Below are 15,941 nucleotides of genomic sequence, written 5' to 3' on the forward strand. Positions count from 1 at the left end.
TCAACATTTCCTACAAACGATAGAATATTCGTCTGCAAAACTGCTCGACTCGTTCATGACTCCGCTGTCACCAGCCAAGTTCCACTCGCGTTCCCCAATACACCACCATTTTGCTCTTCTCATCAATGACAATGAGTTGCTCTCCTCGTCTTCTGTAAAAGACCCCAAAATTTCAAAACGGTTAAAATAATATAACAATCTCAGGGTGGCCACTCAAAACCCGAAATTAAATTCCCGGTTTTCTCCCGGTTTTTTCCCGGTTCGTTTGAATATTTTTTCTGGTTGATTGTACTTTTGAATTCTGTAGTTTTCCATGCAGTTAAGGAATAAAAAAGCGTGACTTTCGATTTACATCTCAATATGCTCTAAGTCACTTCTTGACGTGTTCAGCCTTATTGGCCTTATAGGCGCAAAAAATCGAAAAATGCGACGGATGTCACCTTTCCGAGAGGAGATGTCTACAAGTGTCTTATAAACAACGCATATAATACTCATTACCGAGAAATTCTAGGCCAGATTAAGTTTGAAGGAATCGTTTTTATCTCAACCAGATAAGATTCAATACATAAAAGAGTAAAGAGTATTTTCATAACACTTAGAACACGTTACTTCAGCAGCTCACGCATCTACTCATCAATATTAATTTCGTGTCCTCCTCCGGCAACCTGTACTGTATCGTACACCAAACGCTGCGTTACAAGTCTTTCTTTTTCCAAATTCATGACACTCCTTGTTCACGGAGAAACCCCGCTCCAACGTGGCATTGCCATGCGATAGAATCAGAATCTTCTTAAACAGTGAAGTTAGGAAGTTTCTTGCCTGAAGTAGCTATCAGATCGCTATAAAAAGTATCAAGGTAGGAAGTCAGCAATGTCTTCGTCGAATGCATACTCAATAGTTGTGAGTATTCTTGGCGACATTTATCAGCTACAGTTCCCGCGAGATTATCGTTGTGAACCATTTGCTCTAGGCAAAATTCGAGCCATTTGAATGCTACTTCCGGGGAGCTTACCTTGGTCAAGTTAGCTTCCAAGTGAAAGATGAATAAAAAAAAAATTTTGGTCTTGTGATCGCCATGAGATGACTGACAAAAAATGGGTTTGTATGGAACAATCCCACCCTCACTGGCACAATCTCACCCCGGCTTGTGATGTTCAGTAAAATTCCCTGTTTTTTTCCCGGTTCCAAACGATTCCAGGTTTTTTTCCGGTTCTCCCGGTTGTCCCGGTTGGGTGGCCACCCTGCAATCTGTTACAAATTGTTGAAACATCGCTTGAAAGTCAGAACAAACGAAGAAAGAAGTGTCATTCAAAACCACGAAGACTTGAACAATTGTAAAATTAAAATTTTTATTAATTTTTTGAAAAGATCTATATTCTCCGAAAGTCGTCAACACAAAAGCGTTAGAAAACTTAATTATAGCTAACACAAAACATCGGTAAAGTTTGTGGAAAAGTGGTCAGAAAAAAAAGATTTCTATAAAAATCAAACTAAATCACTAGAATGTAAGAACTTGTAAAAATGTTGACCAAAGAGTGTCGAAAAAACGTGAAAATGTTTAAAAGTTGTCAAAAATTGCCACAATAAGTTTTCAGTAAACGTCGTTAAAAATTTATTAGGCTTGAAAAATTCAAAAATATATTTAGGAATAAAAAATCGTCGAAAGGTTGTCGAAAAATCATTTGTAAAAATTGTTATTAAGTTGTAAAACTGACATACGAAATCGTCGAGAAGTTGCAAGAATGCTGAACACCTAAACAGTTCAGAAAAATAATGTCTTTTGCGGGGCCGTTCCTAAACCACGTGGTCATATTTTGATCACTTTTTATACCCCTCGAACCTCCCATGGTCTTTCCTTTGGTCGCGACTTCAACCACGTGGTCTTTTAATTTGTCAAGTGCTAAACATTCACTTAAATTTTTCCATTTTTTTATTGAACTTTTAGTACCTTCTATATTTTGGAGAAAAAAGTTTCATCCCATTTACGGTCCTGTGGCTGCACCAAAACTCGAAATGATTTAAAAACAGTTCGATTGGAGCGCTAGTGAAAGCTGTTCCTCTGTCGGTAATTATTTCATTATTATTCTATTATTCTAACTTTTCGAGAATCCACATATCATAATTAACCCTTTTCCCGCTCATGGTGACTCTAGAGCACCAAGATTTGTAATGACCATATCTCGACAGAAAATGAATTATTTTGAATTATTTTTTCTAAAAAATCTTGCATTTCTAATGTTTCAACTTGGCATATCAAATGTCAGCTTAATTCAATGTTTGAACTGTTATCAAGAAAAATACAGAAGACAGTGCGAATTTTACGATGAAAAAAAAAATGAGTGTTTTTGGCAACTGTTTTTCAATAAAATTCATTATTCGATTTCATATTAAAAATAACTTTTACGTAAATCTATTGTTTATTCAGTATAACGGTGCATAAAATTAACAATTTTTGTTCTTGTTCCACAAGTTTTTAAATGGTGCCTCAGAGCACCACTGGGCATACAGGCTACAAAAAAAAAAAAAAAAACAAATGGCCATGAAAAAAACTATATCTTTAGAGTTGCCAGCATTTGTTATATTCCTCGTCAAGCGTTCCGCGTTGCCTATATTATTTTTATGCTTTTTGTGTGTAAAACTTGGAAATAGTTATAAAATTATGGAAAGTAAAAAAAGAGTGAAGGTATTTTAAATGTTTCGAATAAGTAAAAGCTGGCCGTTCTTCTCACTACGCGGTGATTCCAAAAGGGGATGAATCAGAATCTGATGAGATGGGAAACGACATTGAAGATGAAGTCGCTACGTTTGCGATAGATCCATTACCAGATGAAGTTCATGAGTATTTTTCCGAGACAAACGAGGCAGAAGTCGAGACACCAGCAAAACATTTACATTTTTGTTTTGTCTTTCTGATCGGGTACGAATCGCAAACGATTCGAAGAAATAGAAAGGTACATGCACTTCAATGACAACTCAGAGATGAAAAAAAGAGGAGAACTCGGATATGACAAGCTCTTCAAAATTCGTCTTTTCATCGATGCAGTGAGAGCCAATTGATCCAGAACCCGACAAGAGTATTGACGAAATCATGGTTCCGACAAAGGCAAGATGCAGTATACGCCAATACAACCCGAACAAACCACAGAAATTTGGGATAAAAATATTCGGAAGAGCAGGAAAAGGAGGTTTTCTCCATGATTTTGATTTGTACGAAGGCAAGAAAAGTGACACGATTTCTTCTCCATATGGTGCTAGTGGAGATATTGTTCTAAGGATGACTGCTTCTTCTAGAATTTCCGATGACAACTGGTTTTCATCCTATTCGGTAGCGATGGAGCAAAAAAAACGGGGTTTCGAATATACCGGTACAATACGACGCAATCGAATACCTCGTATTTCTATGAGAACTGATGAGCAACTGAAACAAAATGGAGGAAGGAAAAAAAATAGTAAAGTGGATGGATAACAAGGTTATCAATCTCATCTCTACTTATGGGGCAGTAAATCCTACAGATATGGTAAGATAACATGAGTGTTATCAATGTGAACCCAATTATACCAATTTAAATATTTTTATTACTAGGGTAAACGTTGGTCTACTGAAGAAAAAAAGTTTATACAAATCGAACGGCCGGCGGTTGTAAAAGATTACAACCTTTGTATGGCAGGAATAGATCTGAGTGATCAGTTAGTTGCTGGAACAAAAAAAAATTACTTTCGCTTGTTCTAACACATTTTAGACGTCAGTGCAGTGAATGCTTGGCTACTGTTTCGCCGTTATCATGAGCAAAATGATAATAAATGCCTAAGTCTTTTGCAGTTCCGGAGAGATATAGCTAATACACTAATCAAACTTCGAAAGCAAGTTCATCAACGCAGAGGAAGACCGTCCAAAGTTGTACAAGTTACACCAAAGAAGCCGTTACGATGAAATATCACATTGGCCAGTATTTGGAAATAGACAAAGATGTTTCCAATGTCATCATCGTGATCGCTTCACGCACTGTAGGTGTTCCTCTTTGCATATTGAAAGAGAGATTTTTTTCCTTATTCCATAAAAAATAATTCATCAAATAGTCATAAACAAAGTTTTCCTTCGGAAACTACTTTGTTTTTCATTATTTCTATAGTATTGTAATAAACACTTCAAATAGTTAAGTATCGGAAAATTTTTTTTTTCGTGTTTTGAAAAAAGTCTCTGCTGTGCTCATAGGTGCTCTGGAGTACCATTTTTTCTTCAAAATACAATGTTTTACAGTGATTCGAACTACCCAGCAAAGTATTTTGCCTGAATTGACCCGGAAAATATTTTTAAATCATGAAAAACCTCGTGAGCGGGAGAGGGTTAATAGTTGTACATTTCCCTTGGATGAACGAGGGAACGTTCCCAAATGATCCAGGTGGACAACCTGAAATGGCACCGGATGCTCTTGAATGGGGTGTAGTAAGCCCTCTGGACGCGCTCCTTTTTCCTTGACTAACGCACACCTTGGACATGCTTTGATGTAACTCCGCGTATACTTATCCTTTATCCATTATCGTTGTGGTAATGTTTAAGCAGCCTCCCCCTAATATTTTCCGGCACCACTCAACATTCTCTAGAATTTGCGATACAATTGGTGGTTTTCTAGAATGTAAATCTCCTGAATCTGCCTCTGTTCATCGGTCTGCGAAACACCTTTCATTTGCGCGATGGAAACAAGCGCGTCACCATTGTTAATTTCGAGTGCAACAGTTTTTCTTCTACTTATTGAAATTCGGCATGTGCCATTGTTTTCCAACAGCTTCTTGCGATTCGATGATTTATGTCACTTTTTAAAACGCATTCTTCGCTGCACTGCAACCTGTTTTCCTTCTCAGCAGGGGTCTATGAGCTGCTGTATTTGTGCTATCGAGGTGGGGATCGGTAATCTACTGACAGCTTCTGTCTTCAGATGACCCGGTTTGACTTCGTCTTGATTGACCTCGGAGCCCAGAAATGTAACAATTTCGTAAAAAAAAAATGGGTCTTCTTTAGGTTAATACCATTGCGTGACTTCCTTTTAACAAAAAATAAGTTCCTCTTATCAATAAAACTGGCCAGAAGGACACACGACGAAACTTCTCCAGGGAATTATAATTGGCGATATTTGGCAGGAGGAAGAAGGCTCGGTATAGAAGAACAGTAAGCACAAGCACTGATCAAAAAAAAAAAAAAAATAATCATGCCACTTCTCAATAGCGGTATTGCTAAAAATAGAAGTGCGGGATACAGCAGACACCCGGGCATATCTCACAATAGATCAACGATTCTGGTCGCAGTGAAGAAGTCCATACAGGAAAAAAAAAAAATAGGTTGATCATCAAAGTATCATCAACAATCTTCGAAATTTCTCTAGCACTTCCGTTTCTGTTATTCCAGCTATGATCAGATCGTCTATATATCCAGCAACGCTATTGTCCTTAAACATGCTTAGAACATCATTAATCGTACGCTGAAACACAGCACATCCATTAACTAAACTAAATGGCATTCGCAGAAACCGAAAATGTCCATCTTTCGTTGAAAACGCAGCATAATCCTGACAATCTCTCGGAATCGGAATTTGATGATAATCGCTATATAGATCGACTAGGATGAAGATCCTCCCGCCTCACAGTCTTCACATTGAGTTGTCTACAGTACACCCCCATTCGAAATTGATTGTCATGTTTTGGCACCGGACTGTTATAAAACGACTCAGTTTCCTCGATGATTCCAGCTTCCAAAAATTCACTCAGAGGGGCTTTCCGAGCTTATTCCAGCATTCTTGGTTTCACATATACCGGTTACACATCCCTGAGCACGATTCTTGTTTCAACATTGACAACATTGACGATATGTGTTTATCAGATATCAAATAACATACGTTTCCTGAGCTACGTCGATTTTAAAAATGGCTACTGGCTTCTTTTTCGCAATATATTCTACGTGGTTGTCATTTTGCTCCTGCGATTCAAGTTGTAAGATCACTTCAGCTCCTCGTTACACCTTCACTAAATTTTCTTGGTCAATAATATCTCCATCGATGAGGATTGTCATTTCCTGTATATAAACGTACACTACACCAATTCATCGGATTTCGTAATTATTGAACACCCTGTTCAAAGTCATCAAAAGATAATCGTCTTGATTGCAGCGCAGGAATTTCGAATTCCACATGGCAGATTTGAATCTCAGATTGTTACTGGAGTTTTTGTGGCAATTCGTTCGTTTCTTCAAAAGTTAAATTTCCAAAGCTTACGCTGCTACGAAATTGATTAAAAGAATCAAGAAAAAATTAAACAGTTTCATATAGCGAAGGTCTTTGTGATGGGCGGTATTGTAGGCAACATAACACGAATTCACCGGTCGATTAGTTTCACTAGCTAGAAACATTCTACCTTACCACAAAAGATCAAAATAATGGTCGCAGTGGTCCAAATCTTACAAAAAAAAAACCTTCTACGAAAAGCTGTCTTGAAAGTATACAGAACATGTCTGGGAATCTTGAAAAATTAAGATCAAACAATGTTTTCTCAAATGAATTTGAGAAGAGTCTACATGAAAGCAATTTCATAAACAACGATAAGAAGACCTCGTAAATCCACCGTTTGGAAATTTCTAGCGACTGGAAAAAATTTTCACCAGGTAACAACATTTAACATGTTAATTAGAGACCTAAACAAATTGTGAAAAAAGCCATTCCATCTGGCAAATTTCGAATAATTCTTTTCTTTATTTTTAGAATTCCAGCGAAAATAGTCACAAGACTTCAAATAGAATAATACAATATTTTTTAACGAATTTTGTTCGTTATTTTTTGTACTAAACAGTTAAGTTGAGATTATTGAGATTGATTGGCAATTACCGATTACTGGCAGTGGACAATTATTGACATTGACGTATTTTATCTATGTTTTGATGATTTCAATTCACAAACTTTCACCATCGGACCCTTGTCTGACTGAATGACCTTCCTCCAGTAATCGATTTTTCATAAATGGCGTTTAGTGCTCCAGTCAGTCGGTTTTAGAGCTTTTGGGTGGATAATCACTCTACATTTACACTGTTAAGGGATAAAGTATAAAAAAGAATCTCGAGGACAGTCTCGGATGAAAGTCCTGAACACTTTTATTGGTATTATATATTACTTTTTAATTTTATTTTATTTAACCATGAACTGTTCAGTTGGTGCTCAGTTGGTATTGGTAGACATGCACGAATTGGGACTTCTTGGTTAGTGGTTAATAAGGATAATAATGATGAACAACCTTCGTGAGTATAATTGACGATTTACCGCTGAAATTTATCAAAAATGAACTACGATCAGCTTCCTACAAAGAAAAAAATTACAATCAGAAGCTTTACTTTCTGATAGCCTTTGATTAACCGTAAATAGGACTGAAACTGACCTTCATATATCAACGTTCAAACAAGTTGTAAAGAAAGCAATAGAATGCATCTTAAGTTACACTTATTTTGCCTTCGGTTAGTTGAACTTCTGATTACTTTATAATTGTATTCGTTTATGTAATTTTGACCACGTTAAGTTCCATACAAAACACACTGTGCACAGGCACAGAAGTAATTTCCACTACGAGCGTCGAATTCAAACGCTTGCTTCGATCGAATCGACCAACTAAACTGGGTTGACATCGATTTCTCCTCTTTCCACTCGCTCCCTCTCACCTAAGCAATATTACCACTGCATTCATTGGTGGGTCCACTCCACACAATATGCCGTTTTATGATAAATCGCACAAATCTCCCTAACGCAGAATCTTTAAACCAGTGTGTAGCGCCGCAACTGGCGTGACCGTCGGGATTTGACCCCACCGCACGCACGGATCTTTACCGGGTGAATGGTTCCATTCCAATCCAAATCACAATTGGGCAAATCTAGTCAGTCAGCGTGTGGTTTGGCAAATATTTACCGCCGAACGCGACGTGAAGATTATTCCGGTCTGATATGCTGTGCATATATTTCTGTTTGTGTTTTACTACACATAATTCGTTCCCAACACGGGCACTAATTGACTAAAATTAACATTCAGTCACAGCCACAAAACAACGCAAAAAAACAGACCAGACAAAAAGAAAAACAAGTCGACAGTGAATTGAAAAGAAAGAAGCGGAATTAAGTTGCCTGGTAAGAGCAACAACGCACCACAGCAAGCGCTGACTGATTGGGGGGGGGGGGGGGGGTGCTTGGGCGACCGACAAGCGCCCATGGGCGCCTGGTGCGACCAAAATAAAAACTCGGTTGAAACTGAAAGTAAGAGTGTTTCGATTTTTTTTCTTTCTTTCGTTGTTTTGATGCGCGTTTCGTTTTTGGCCGGTCATTCTTGAATGCGTCGAGAAACCAACCAAAAAAAAAAAGCCGGAGTTCGTTCGTTCGTTCATTGACCCACATTTGGCGAAGATTCGCCTCCTCTGACTGAATCGATGAGGAGCAAGCACTTTGTTGTTGTTTGTTGGGTTTGTTTACACAATTTCCGAGCCGGCAGCTGCTAGCAGTGAATTCCGTAATCGGATGGGGAATTAAATAAAAAGCAATCGATGAAAACGGGTGAAAGGCGATCGACCTTCAGGATGGCTGGCTGGCAAAAGGGTGCTGCTAGTCTTTTGACGTAATAAATTACTACTGAGTGATTTCACGCAAACTTGGAAATGGAAATGGCAACACTATTACAGGATATACAAAGTGTTGGTCAAAGGATGAGGGGTGATTTTCTCAACCCAATGATCCCAAATTGACCACCATTTTTTTTAAAAAAAGGAACCTCAAAAAAAAATACAACAGAAAATTATCTCAAATTAAGCCTAGAATTACCAGAAAAGTCTTCTAGATTTGCGGAAAGAGATTTCTAAGGACAAAAAAGATCCCAAGTTGAGCCTAAAATTACGAAAAAAAAGCTAGACTCCAAAAAAATTATAGGACTTTTCAGATCTTAGTTGTACTACGAGAGCGGAAATAAAATTTCAGAACACCGATTTCTTAATACAGATCGGACTCGATTATCCGGTTCGTTTTTTGCTTCTCAAAATTTTACCACTTTTCGTCTCAGAAATAATTTCTGGTTACGCCACTGCATCATACAAGTAAAAAAAATAAAAGAAATATTTATTTTATGTTCGTCAATCCCAAATTTGGATAATTTTTTCTGTGATTCGATTATCCGGAATGAATTTTTTTTATGTTCCGGATAATCGAGTCCAACCTGTATAGAAATTTTATCAATAAAGAATTAATTATGATGTAGTCGTCTTTAAAAAGGAGTTTTTAATCATAAAAAACGAGTTATAAATACTTTAAAGTTGACGATGAAACTCGGAATTTCCAACCCTAAAAGTTTTTGAAGTCCAAAAAACAGATGCTATAGAATTATAACTACGAAAAAGAACTACTGAAGGACAGAAAACAACTCGAAAGGATGCGAAAAAAAGGACTCAAAAGTTAGAAATAATTGATCCCAAATTAAGCTGAAATTTATGACAAAAGGCTTTTTAGAAGCACAAGAAAAAAACTGATTCTATAGTAAGCGCAGAAAAAAATCTCATATCAGAGTCAAGAAAAAAGATTTCTGAATACTAAAGTATAGATCCCAAATTGAGCTCAAAACTTCGAAAAAAGGTTTCTAAAACCTATAAAGAAAAAAATCACGAATTTAACTTAGAATTGCCAAAAAAAAAAAAATAGATACCAGAAAAAGTCAAAGCAAAAAATGTTTTCAGATTGAAGTCAGAGCTAAAGGTTTTTAAACACCATTGAACGAATTGACGAAACCTGAAAATGATCCCAAATTTAGAACAGAATTTGGCTTCTCAAATCCAGAATGAACTTTAGACAAACAATTCAGAATGATTCCAAATTGAACTCAGAAAAATAAAAATGAGGCCAGAAACGGTCAAAAAAATAGAATGACTCTGAATTGAGTTTTGAATTGAGAAAAATGGTTCAAAAAACTGAAAAATTAATTTAATATCAAGCTCAGAATCACAAAAACAAAAGATTGATAAAAATGCTTTTCGAGGGCCAGAAAAGGGTAAAAAAATAGATTAAAACTGAGCACAAAACTACGCGAGAAGAATTCTATAAACCGAAAAAAAAATAAAACAGAGAATGACAAAAGGACACAAAAATCGATCCAAATTAGGCATAGAATGAAAAAAAGGTTTCTAAAGGCTAAAATAAAATGAAAAAAAAAAAAAATGATTCTGAATTCAGCTTAGAATTGCACAAGAGGGTTTTGAAGAATAGATAATGAGCTCATAATAACAAAAATATGATGAGCTTAGAACTACCAACACCGGTTTTCAGCAAGAGTGTTCCTTATTGAGTTCGGATTTGCGAAAAGAGGCTTCTTAAGGCCAGAAAAAGACAATGAAGAAAATAATTCTAGGTTAAACTTGAAACTCCAAGGAAGGTTAGAAAAAGCCGAGATAGAAATTTGTCATAAATAAAGTTCTGTATTGCAAAACAAAAATTTAATTGATCACTAATCAGTACATAATTTGGAAAATTTTTGGAATTTCCAAAGGCCAAAAATGTTCCCAAATTGTGCTCAGAATTGCCAAAAAAGTAAATGCTCCAAGATTGAGCTTGAAATTACGAGTTTTTCAGACTTCCACCAGAAGAGGCTGCAAAAACTGGATTCCACAGATAAAAAATATTGATCTCAGGACGAGCTCAAAATTCTAAAGGCTTGTACAGGTCAGAAAATGATCTGAAACAAAATCAAAGTAATTCTAAATTGACTCTAACAATTACCGGAAAAGATGTTTTTTACAAGCGTAAAATGACAATAAATCCCAAATTTACCTCAGATTAGAAAAAGCTTCCCAACGCTCGCGAAAGTAACAAAAGGGTCTCATATTGAGCTCAGAATCACCAAAATAAGTTTCCAAAGCCCACAATAAAAGGCCAAAAAATTGACGCCAAATTGAGGTCAAAAAAAAAAAATTAAAAATAAAAAAAGGCTACTGAAACTGATTCCAAGATTAGCTTAGAGTTGGGAAATAAAGCTTAAACGAGAATAATCTCAAATTGAGTACGGAGTTGCGAAAAAGACTTCTCAAGGCCTGAAAAACATATAAGTAAATAATCCTAAATTAAACCTTTAAATCTTAAAAGCCTTTTTGCTCAATCCTAAGTCTGTGAAAATCCTTTTGTCGCATCTTTTTTGGTAGTTCGTAATTCTGAGTTTAACTCGGACTCAATCAAAAAGATTTTCCCCAATTCCGAGCTTAATTTGGGATCATTTTTAGGCTTTTGCTGTTTAGAGCTTAATCCAGAAACGATGTTTGGCGATCTCTGGCATTCCGAAGCGTTTTATCGGAATTCTGAGCACAATTTTGGTTCCTTTTTTCTGACTTTTAGAAACTTTTTGTCGCAAGTCTTTGCTGATTGTGGCATATTCTTTTTTTCTGGCCTTTAGAAACATTTTCTTGTAATTTTAAAGACATTTTGGGTATTTGGACTTTACAAGCCTTTATAGGCAATTTTAAGCGTGTTTACATCGTTTGTTAGAAGTTCCGTGACGTCTCGTGACGTCCAAAAGATGCCGACCGGGATACGAGTCACCTTAGCGGAGATCGGGTGACCAGCCCTCAACGGGAAGGGGAATCGTTCGCGGCTGTATCCTCATGTCAAGGGCGGCGTTCAACAGCGTGTGACCCGGAACGGAATGCTGAGGTGGAGATTGATAGGCGACGATTTGAAGCGGTTGATGAAGTCGTTTTTCTTGATATGCTTGTTACATGCTACTACGATATGTGCTGTGAAATGGAACGACGAGTTGAAGCTGCGAACAGGGCCTTTTACGGACTACGTAACCAACCAGCAAACTCGGACAAAATAAGCGCTCTATAGGATGCTGATCCTCCCTGTTTCCCTTTACGGACATGAAGCATAGACGCCGAACGAAGCTGTTTGCCGAGTGTTCGTCTTTTTGAGCGTGAAGTCATGCGATCGATACTTGACGATAAATTGAAAGGTTGAGTGTGGCGCAGGCGTACAGCGTGGCAGGCTTCCGAGGACTGGACATGTAGCCAGAATGCCCAACGAGAGAGCCGTCAAAACCAGGAAGAAACCGTCGATTTCGTCGTCGGCTTCGCACTCGGTGAATGTGCACGGTGGAAGAAGTTGTACGATCTGCTAGTATACGAGGTGACCGGAGAACGGCTACCCAAGACAGAAAAAGTTGGACATCTCTAATTCATTCGGCCCCAGACCGGTGAACAGTTCATCGGCAAACAAGTAAGAATATCTTGGCCTTTAGAAGCCTACTTTGGTAATGCTGAGCACAATTTGGTATCATCTTCTTGCTGTGTTGGCTCCTCTGATACTTTTTCGAACTAAATGTCTATTTTAAACAACGGCTTTTACCCGTTAACACGCAAGTTCCTTAAGCAGACTGTATGTGAAGTAGGGAAAGCGAAGCAGATTTGCAAAAATATACCGCGTCCGTCGTTTCCAAATCAGTATCATATTTCCAGAACGCTTATTTTTCGCTAAGAATTGGACCTTATTTATATTTTTGGCCTTAAGAAGAACTTTTTCCGTAAAAAATCCCTATTCCAGTTCTTTTTGGCCGTTCTCGTAGTTTTGAGCGTAACTTAGGCTTCTTTGATGCAGTACCTATTTTGATCTGTTTTCGCAAATCTTAGCTTGATTCGGAATAACTTTCTTAATGAGAAAACTTTTCTGGTAGTTCTGGGCTCAATTTGGGGTCATCTTTGAAGTATAATTTCGTAATTCTAAGCTCACCTTCTTATTTTTTCTGGCCCCCAAAAGACTTCTTTGCAATTCCGAGCTGGATTTAAAAACCTTTTTTTTGCATTTCGAAATTTTTATTTCACTTCTAATTCTTTAGACCGTTAGTAATCTTTTTCACAGGAAGCTTCTATTTTTTAGATTCTGAGCCTGATTCGGGATCAACTTTTAAAAGGCGTCATATTGAAGTGGGGGTGGATGTAACGGTAACCCCTTTCCATCCCGCTAATCAATAGGGTTCCCTCAATTTTCATAGTGTTCTCGTCACTTGATTTGACGTAGTTATATTACGAAAACCTCAATCCTAAACTCAATTTTGGGTCACTGTTCTGGATTTTTGAAGTTTTCATTGTTGTAAATTTAAATCTTTTTTCGAGCGTTTGATTTCAAATTAATTTTTTTGGTTATTTGATTTTCGCTATTCTGAATTCAATATTGGATTATTTCTTTTTTTCTGCCATTTTTTGTAATTTCGAGTTTAGGTTGAAGTTGATTTCAAGGAAATTTTTTGAAGCTTTTCTCGTAATAATGAGCTTCATTTGGAATCATTCCGTGTGGATTCAGTTGGTTGCTTTTAAGAAGTTTCTGTCGTACTGTTAAACTTAATTTGGAATCAATCATTTTGTTCTTTAGAGTCTTTTTTTTTCGCCGGTTTTAGAAGCTCTTTTTCGTAACCAGGATTCCACCTTAAGAACCGTTTTTTGGCAATTCTAAGTTAAGCTCACCATCATTTTCAAGGCAATTTTCATGCCTTTTTATTGGATAAAGTTTCTTCCAAAAGAACAAACCTCTTCTCAGTAAATTCGCAACTGACAAGAGGTTTCAAATAAAGGAACCTGAAACCCAAAAATTGGAATCTGCTCTCGTGATATTACGAGCTGACCTTGAGCAGTAGAGCTTTTTTTAGGGTCAATTTGAGATTTTGTTTGGTCCTAAGAACTTTGTTTTGCAATTCTAAGATTCGTTTGGGATCATTTGTTAGCCTTTAGAACACTGTGTTGATAATTCTAGGTTCAATTTGAAATCACTCTCTGTTTTGGTTTTGAGAAGCCTTCTCTCGTCTGAGCTGAATTTACCATTTTTTAGGGGTTCAGAACCTTTTTCTGTAGTCTTTGTTATATCTTTTGGGTTTTTAAAGCCTTTTCACGTTAGTTTAACCCTCTAGTGCCCAAGTTATTTTTCAGACGGACCTTGGTAAAATCACTATGAATCATTATTAACATTTTTTAAGTATTTATTGAAGCTTTTTAGAGATTCAACTGAAGTGTGTCTAAAGGCGGCACTAGAGGCGGAACTAGAAAGTTGAATCTATGGTCTTTTTAGCTTTTTCTGGCATTAAGAAACTCATTCTTTGGTTTTTTGAAAAGTTTCTTCTCAACCTTGATCTCAACCTTGATCTCAATCTGAGATCAGTTTTGTTATTCTTTAGAAACAATTTTTACGCAATTCTGAATTAAATATTTTTTTGTTTGATCTTGTTGCCCTTTTGAAACGTTTTAATCGCTATTCTTAAAAGTCCAATTTTTTCTGACCTTCAGAAGGCGCAGTTTAGGATTATTTTTTGGCGTAGAAACATTTTTTCACAATTCTGACTACAATCATTTGGACAATTTTTCTTTCAGTTTTTTGTTTCCTTCGGAAACTTTATTTTTTCATACTTTCTCTATCTTTTTAACCTGCAGAAGCGCTTCTTCAATATTTTGTGTTCAATTTGGGATCAGTTTTGGGTTCGTTTTGGCCCTATTATTAAGTTTTTTAATTATATTTTTATTGATTCGAGTGTTTAGACTCAATGAAAAATCCGAAACCCAACCCAAAAAATCACTCATCCATAAATAAAAACGTAAGATAACTTTAAACCAAATATCCAGCTTCAAATTCAGCATTAAACAATTTATTCTAGAAAATAAATTATTAAAATAATAAAATCTCAAATATCATTATTTTAAATTTGATTATCCTAAGATTGTTGTGCTCAAATTTTATAGTTTCATAGGCCAAAAAAATCAATAAAAAGTTATTAAAAACCTTCGGTTATTCACAAAATTACGTCGCTATTTTTTATGTTCAAAAAGTAGTAAACAATACTCACATTCGCCAGCACTGTCAGGTGATACATGGCCTGCTTCTCGAAGTCCAGCGGACCGAGCAGGAAGATTGTTCCCTCGGTCATGTCCGTGGATACTATCTTCTGTCGGATGGCAAACAGTGGCGAACCCTGAAGAGTGCAACGGAAAAAGAAGTAAAGATTCTCGAATCAATAACTGTCATCGCGCAGCACAGCTGCGATGGGAAAAATCTTACCCAAAGCTCCAGATAGACCGGCTTCTGCTGGAGGGGATTCCTGTTGGCCAGCACGTAATCCAGTTCGGTGCCTTTTTTGGAGTCCTGCGGGAATGAAAAGTAAACGCTAATTTAGTACTTAATTGCCTGATTTTATTCCATTTTTTTTTTCGTTTTTTGCGTTTGATCTAACACGACAGCCGAGATTCAAAGATTAACGACGTGTTTGTTTCTGAAGGGTTTTCCGAATCAAAGCAACCCGGCGCACATATGGATGCACGTTGATAAATGGCGACGCGAAGCGTCCATTGAAGTGTCGGAGAGTTGCAACTTTGTCGCAAACTAGAGTACACCGTTCCTGGGGGATGCAAATTTTACACGAAGGAACAGTGTGAAAGAGTGCGCCGCGCAGGGCGGGATCTGTTTAGTTCGGTACATGACAGTACCATTAACTTCAACATCGTCCGGCAGCGTGGAGTATGAAGAAGAAGCATGACGGCGCTGACAGACGCACAACCGCAGAAGAAAAATGTACGGGAAAAGCTCATATAAAATATGCCCATAATAATATTCTACTAACATCAGCATTACATTAGCTGTCATCGTGGCCGGCAGCCTGCGAGTACGTTTCGGGTTGCATCCTCAACTGTAACGCGGCCGGTTGAGGGCCTTGTAGGGAAGTCCAGGAAATTGCTCGCGTGGTTAATTTATTACGCAAACGACCACATCATCAATTTGCTGCCGGTTTTTTTCTACTGCTCCTCTTCTTCGTCTATTATCCTCTCTTTTAAGCGTGGACACGACGATCAAGGTGACATACATTCGGACTTAACTGGCCATCCGTGGCGGTAGTTAAGCTCAAGTTATAGGTTAGGTTCGGTT

General features: G+C 37.2%; 1 protein-coding gene across 5 annotated transcripts in view; it reads right to left on the reverse strand.

The window, feature by feature from the left end:
- LOC129724466 (cadherin-86C) overlaps positions 1 to 15,941 on the reverse strand; it is a 440,382-nt gene that overhangs the window by 36,377 nt on the left and 388,064 nt on the right. For all 5 annotated transcript variants that reach the window (XM_055679524.1, XM_055679602.1, XM_055679774.1 and 2 more), the window contains 2 exons: positions 15,081 to 15,164; positions 14,869 to 14,994 (listed from right to left, as the gene is read on the reverse strand). In XM_055679524.1, the coding sequence (XP_055535499.1) occupies positions 14,869 to 14,994; positions 15,081 to 15,164 (210 nt within the window). The remainder of the gene's footprint in view (positions 1 to 14,868; positions 14,995 to 15,080; positions 15,165 to 15,941) is intronic.

This window comes from Wyeomyia smithii, chromosome 1 (genome assembly GCF_029784165.1).
Source record: "Wyeomyia smithii strain HCP4-BCI-WySm-NY-G18 chromosome 1, ASM2978416v1, whole genome shotgun sequence".
Lineage (NCBI taxonomy): Eukaryota > Metazoa > Arthropoda > Insecta > Diptera > Culicidae > Wyeomyia > Wyeomyia smithii.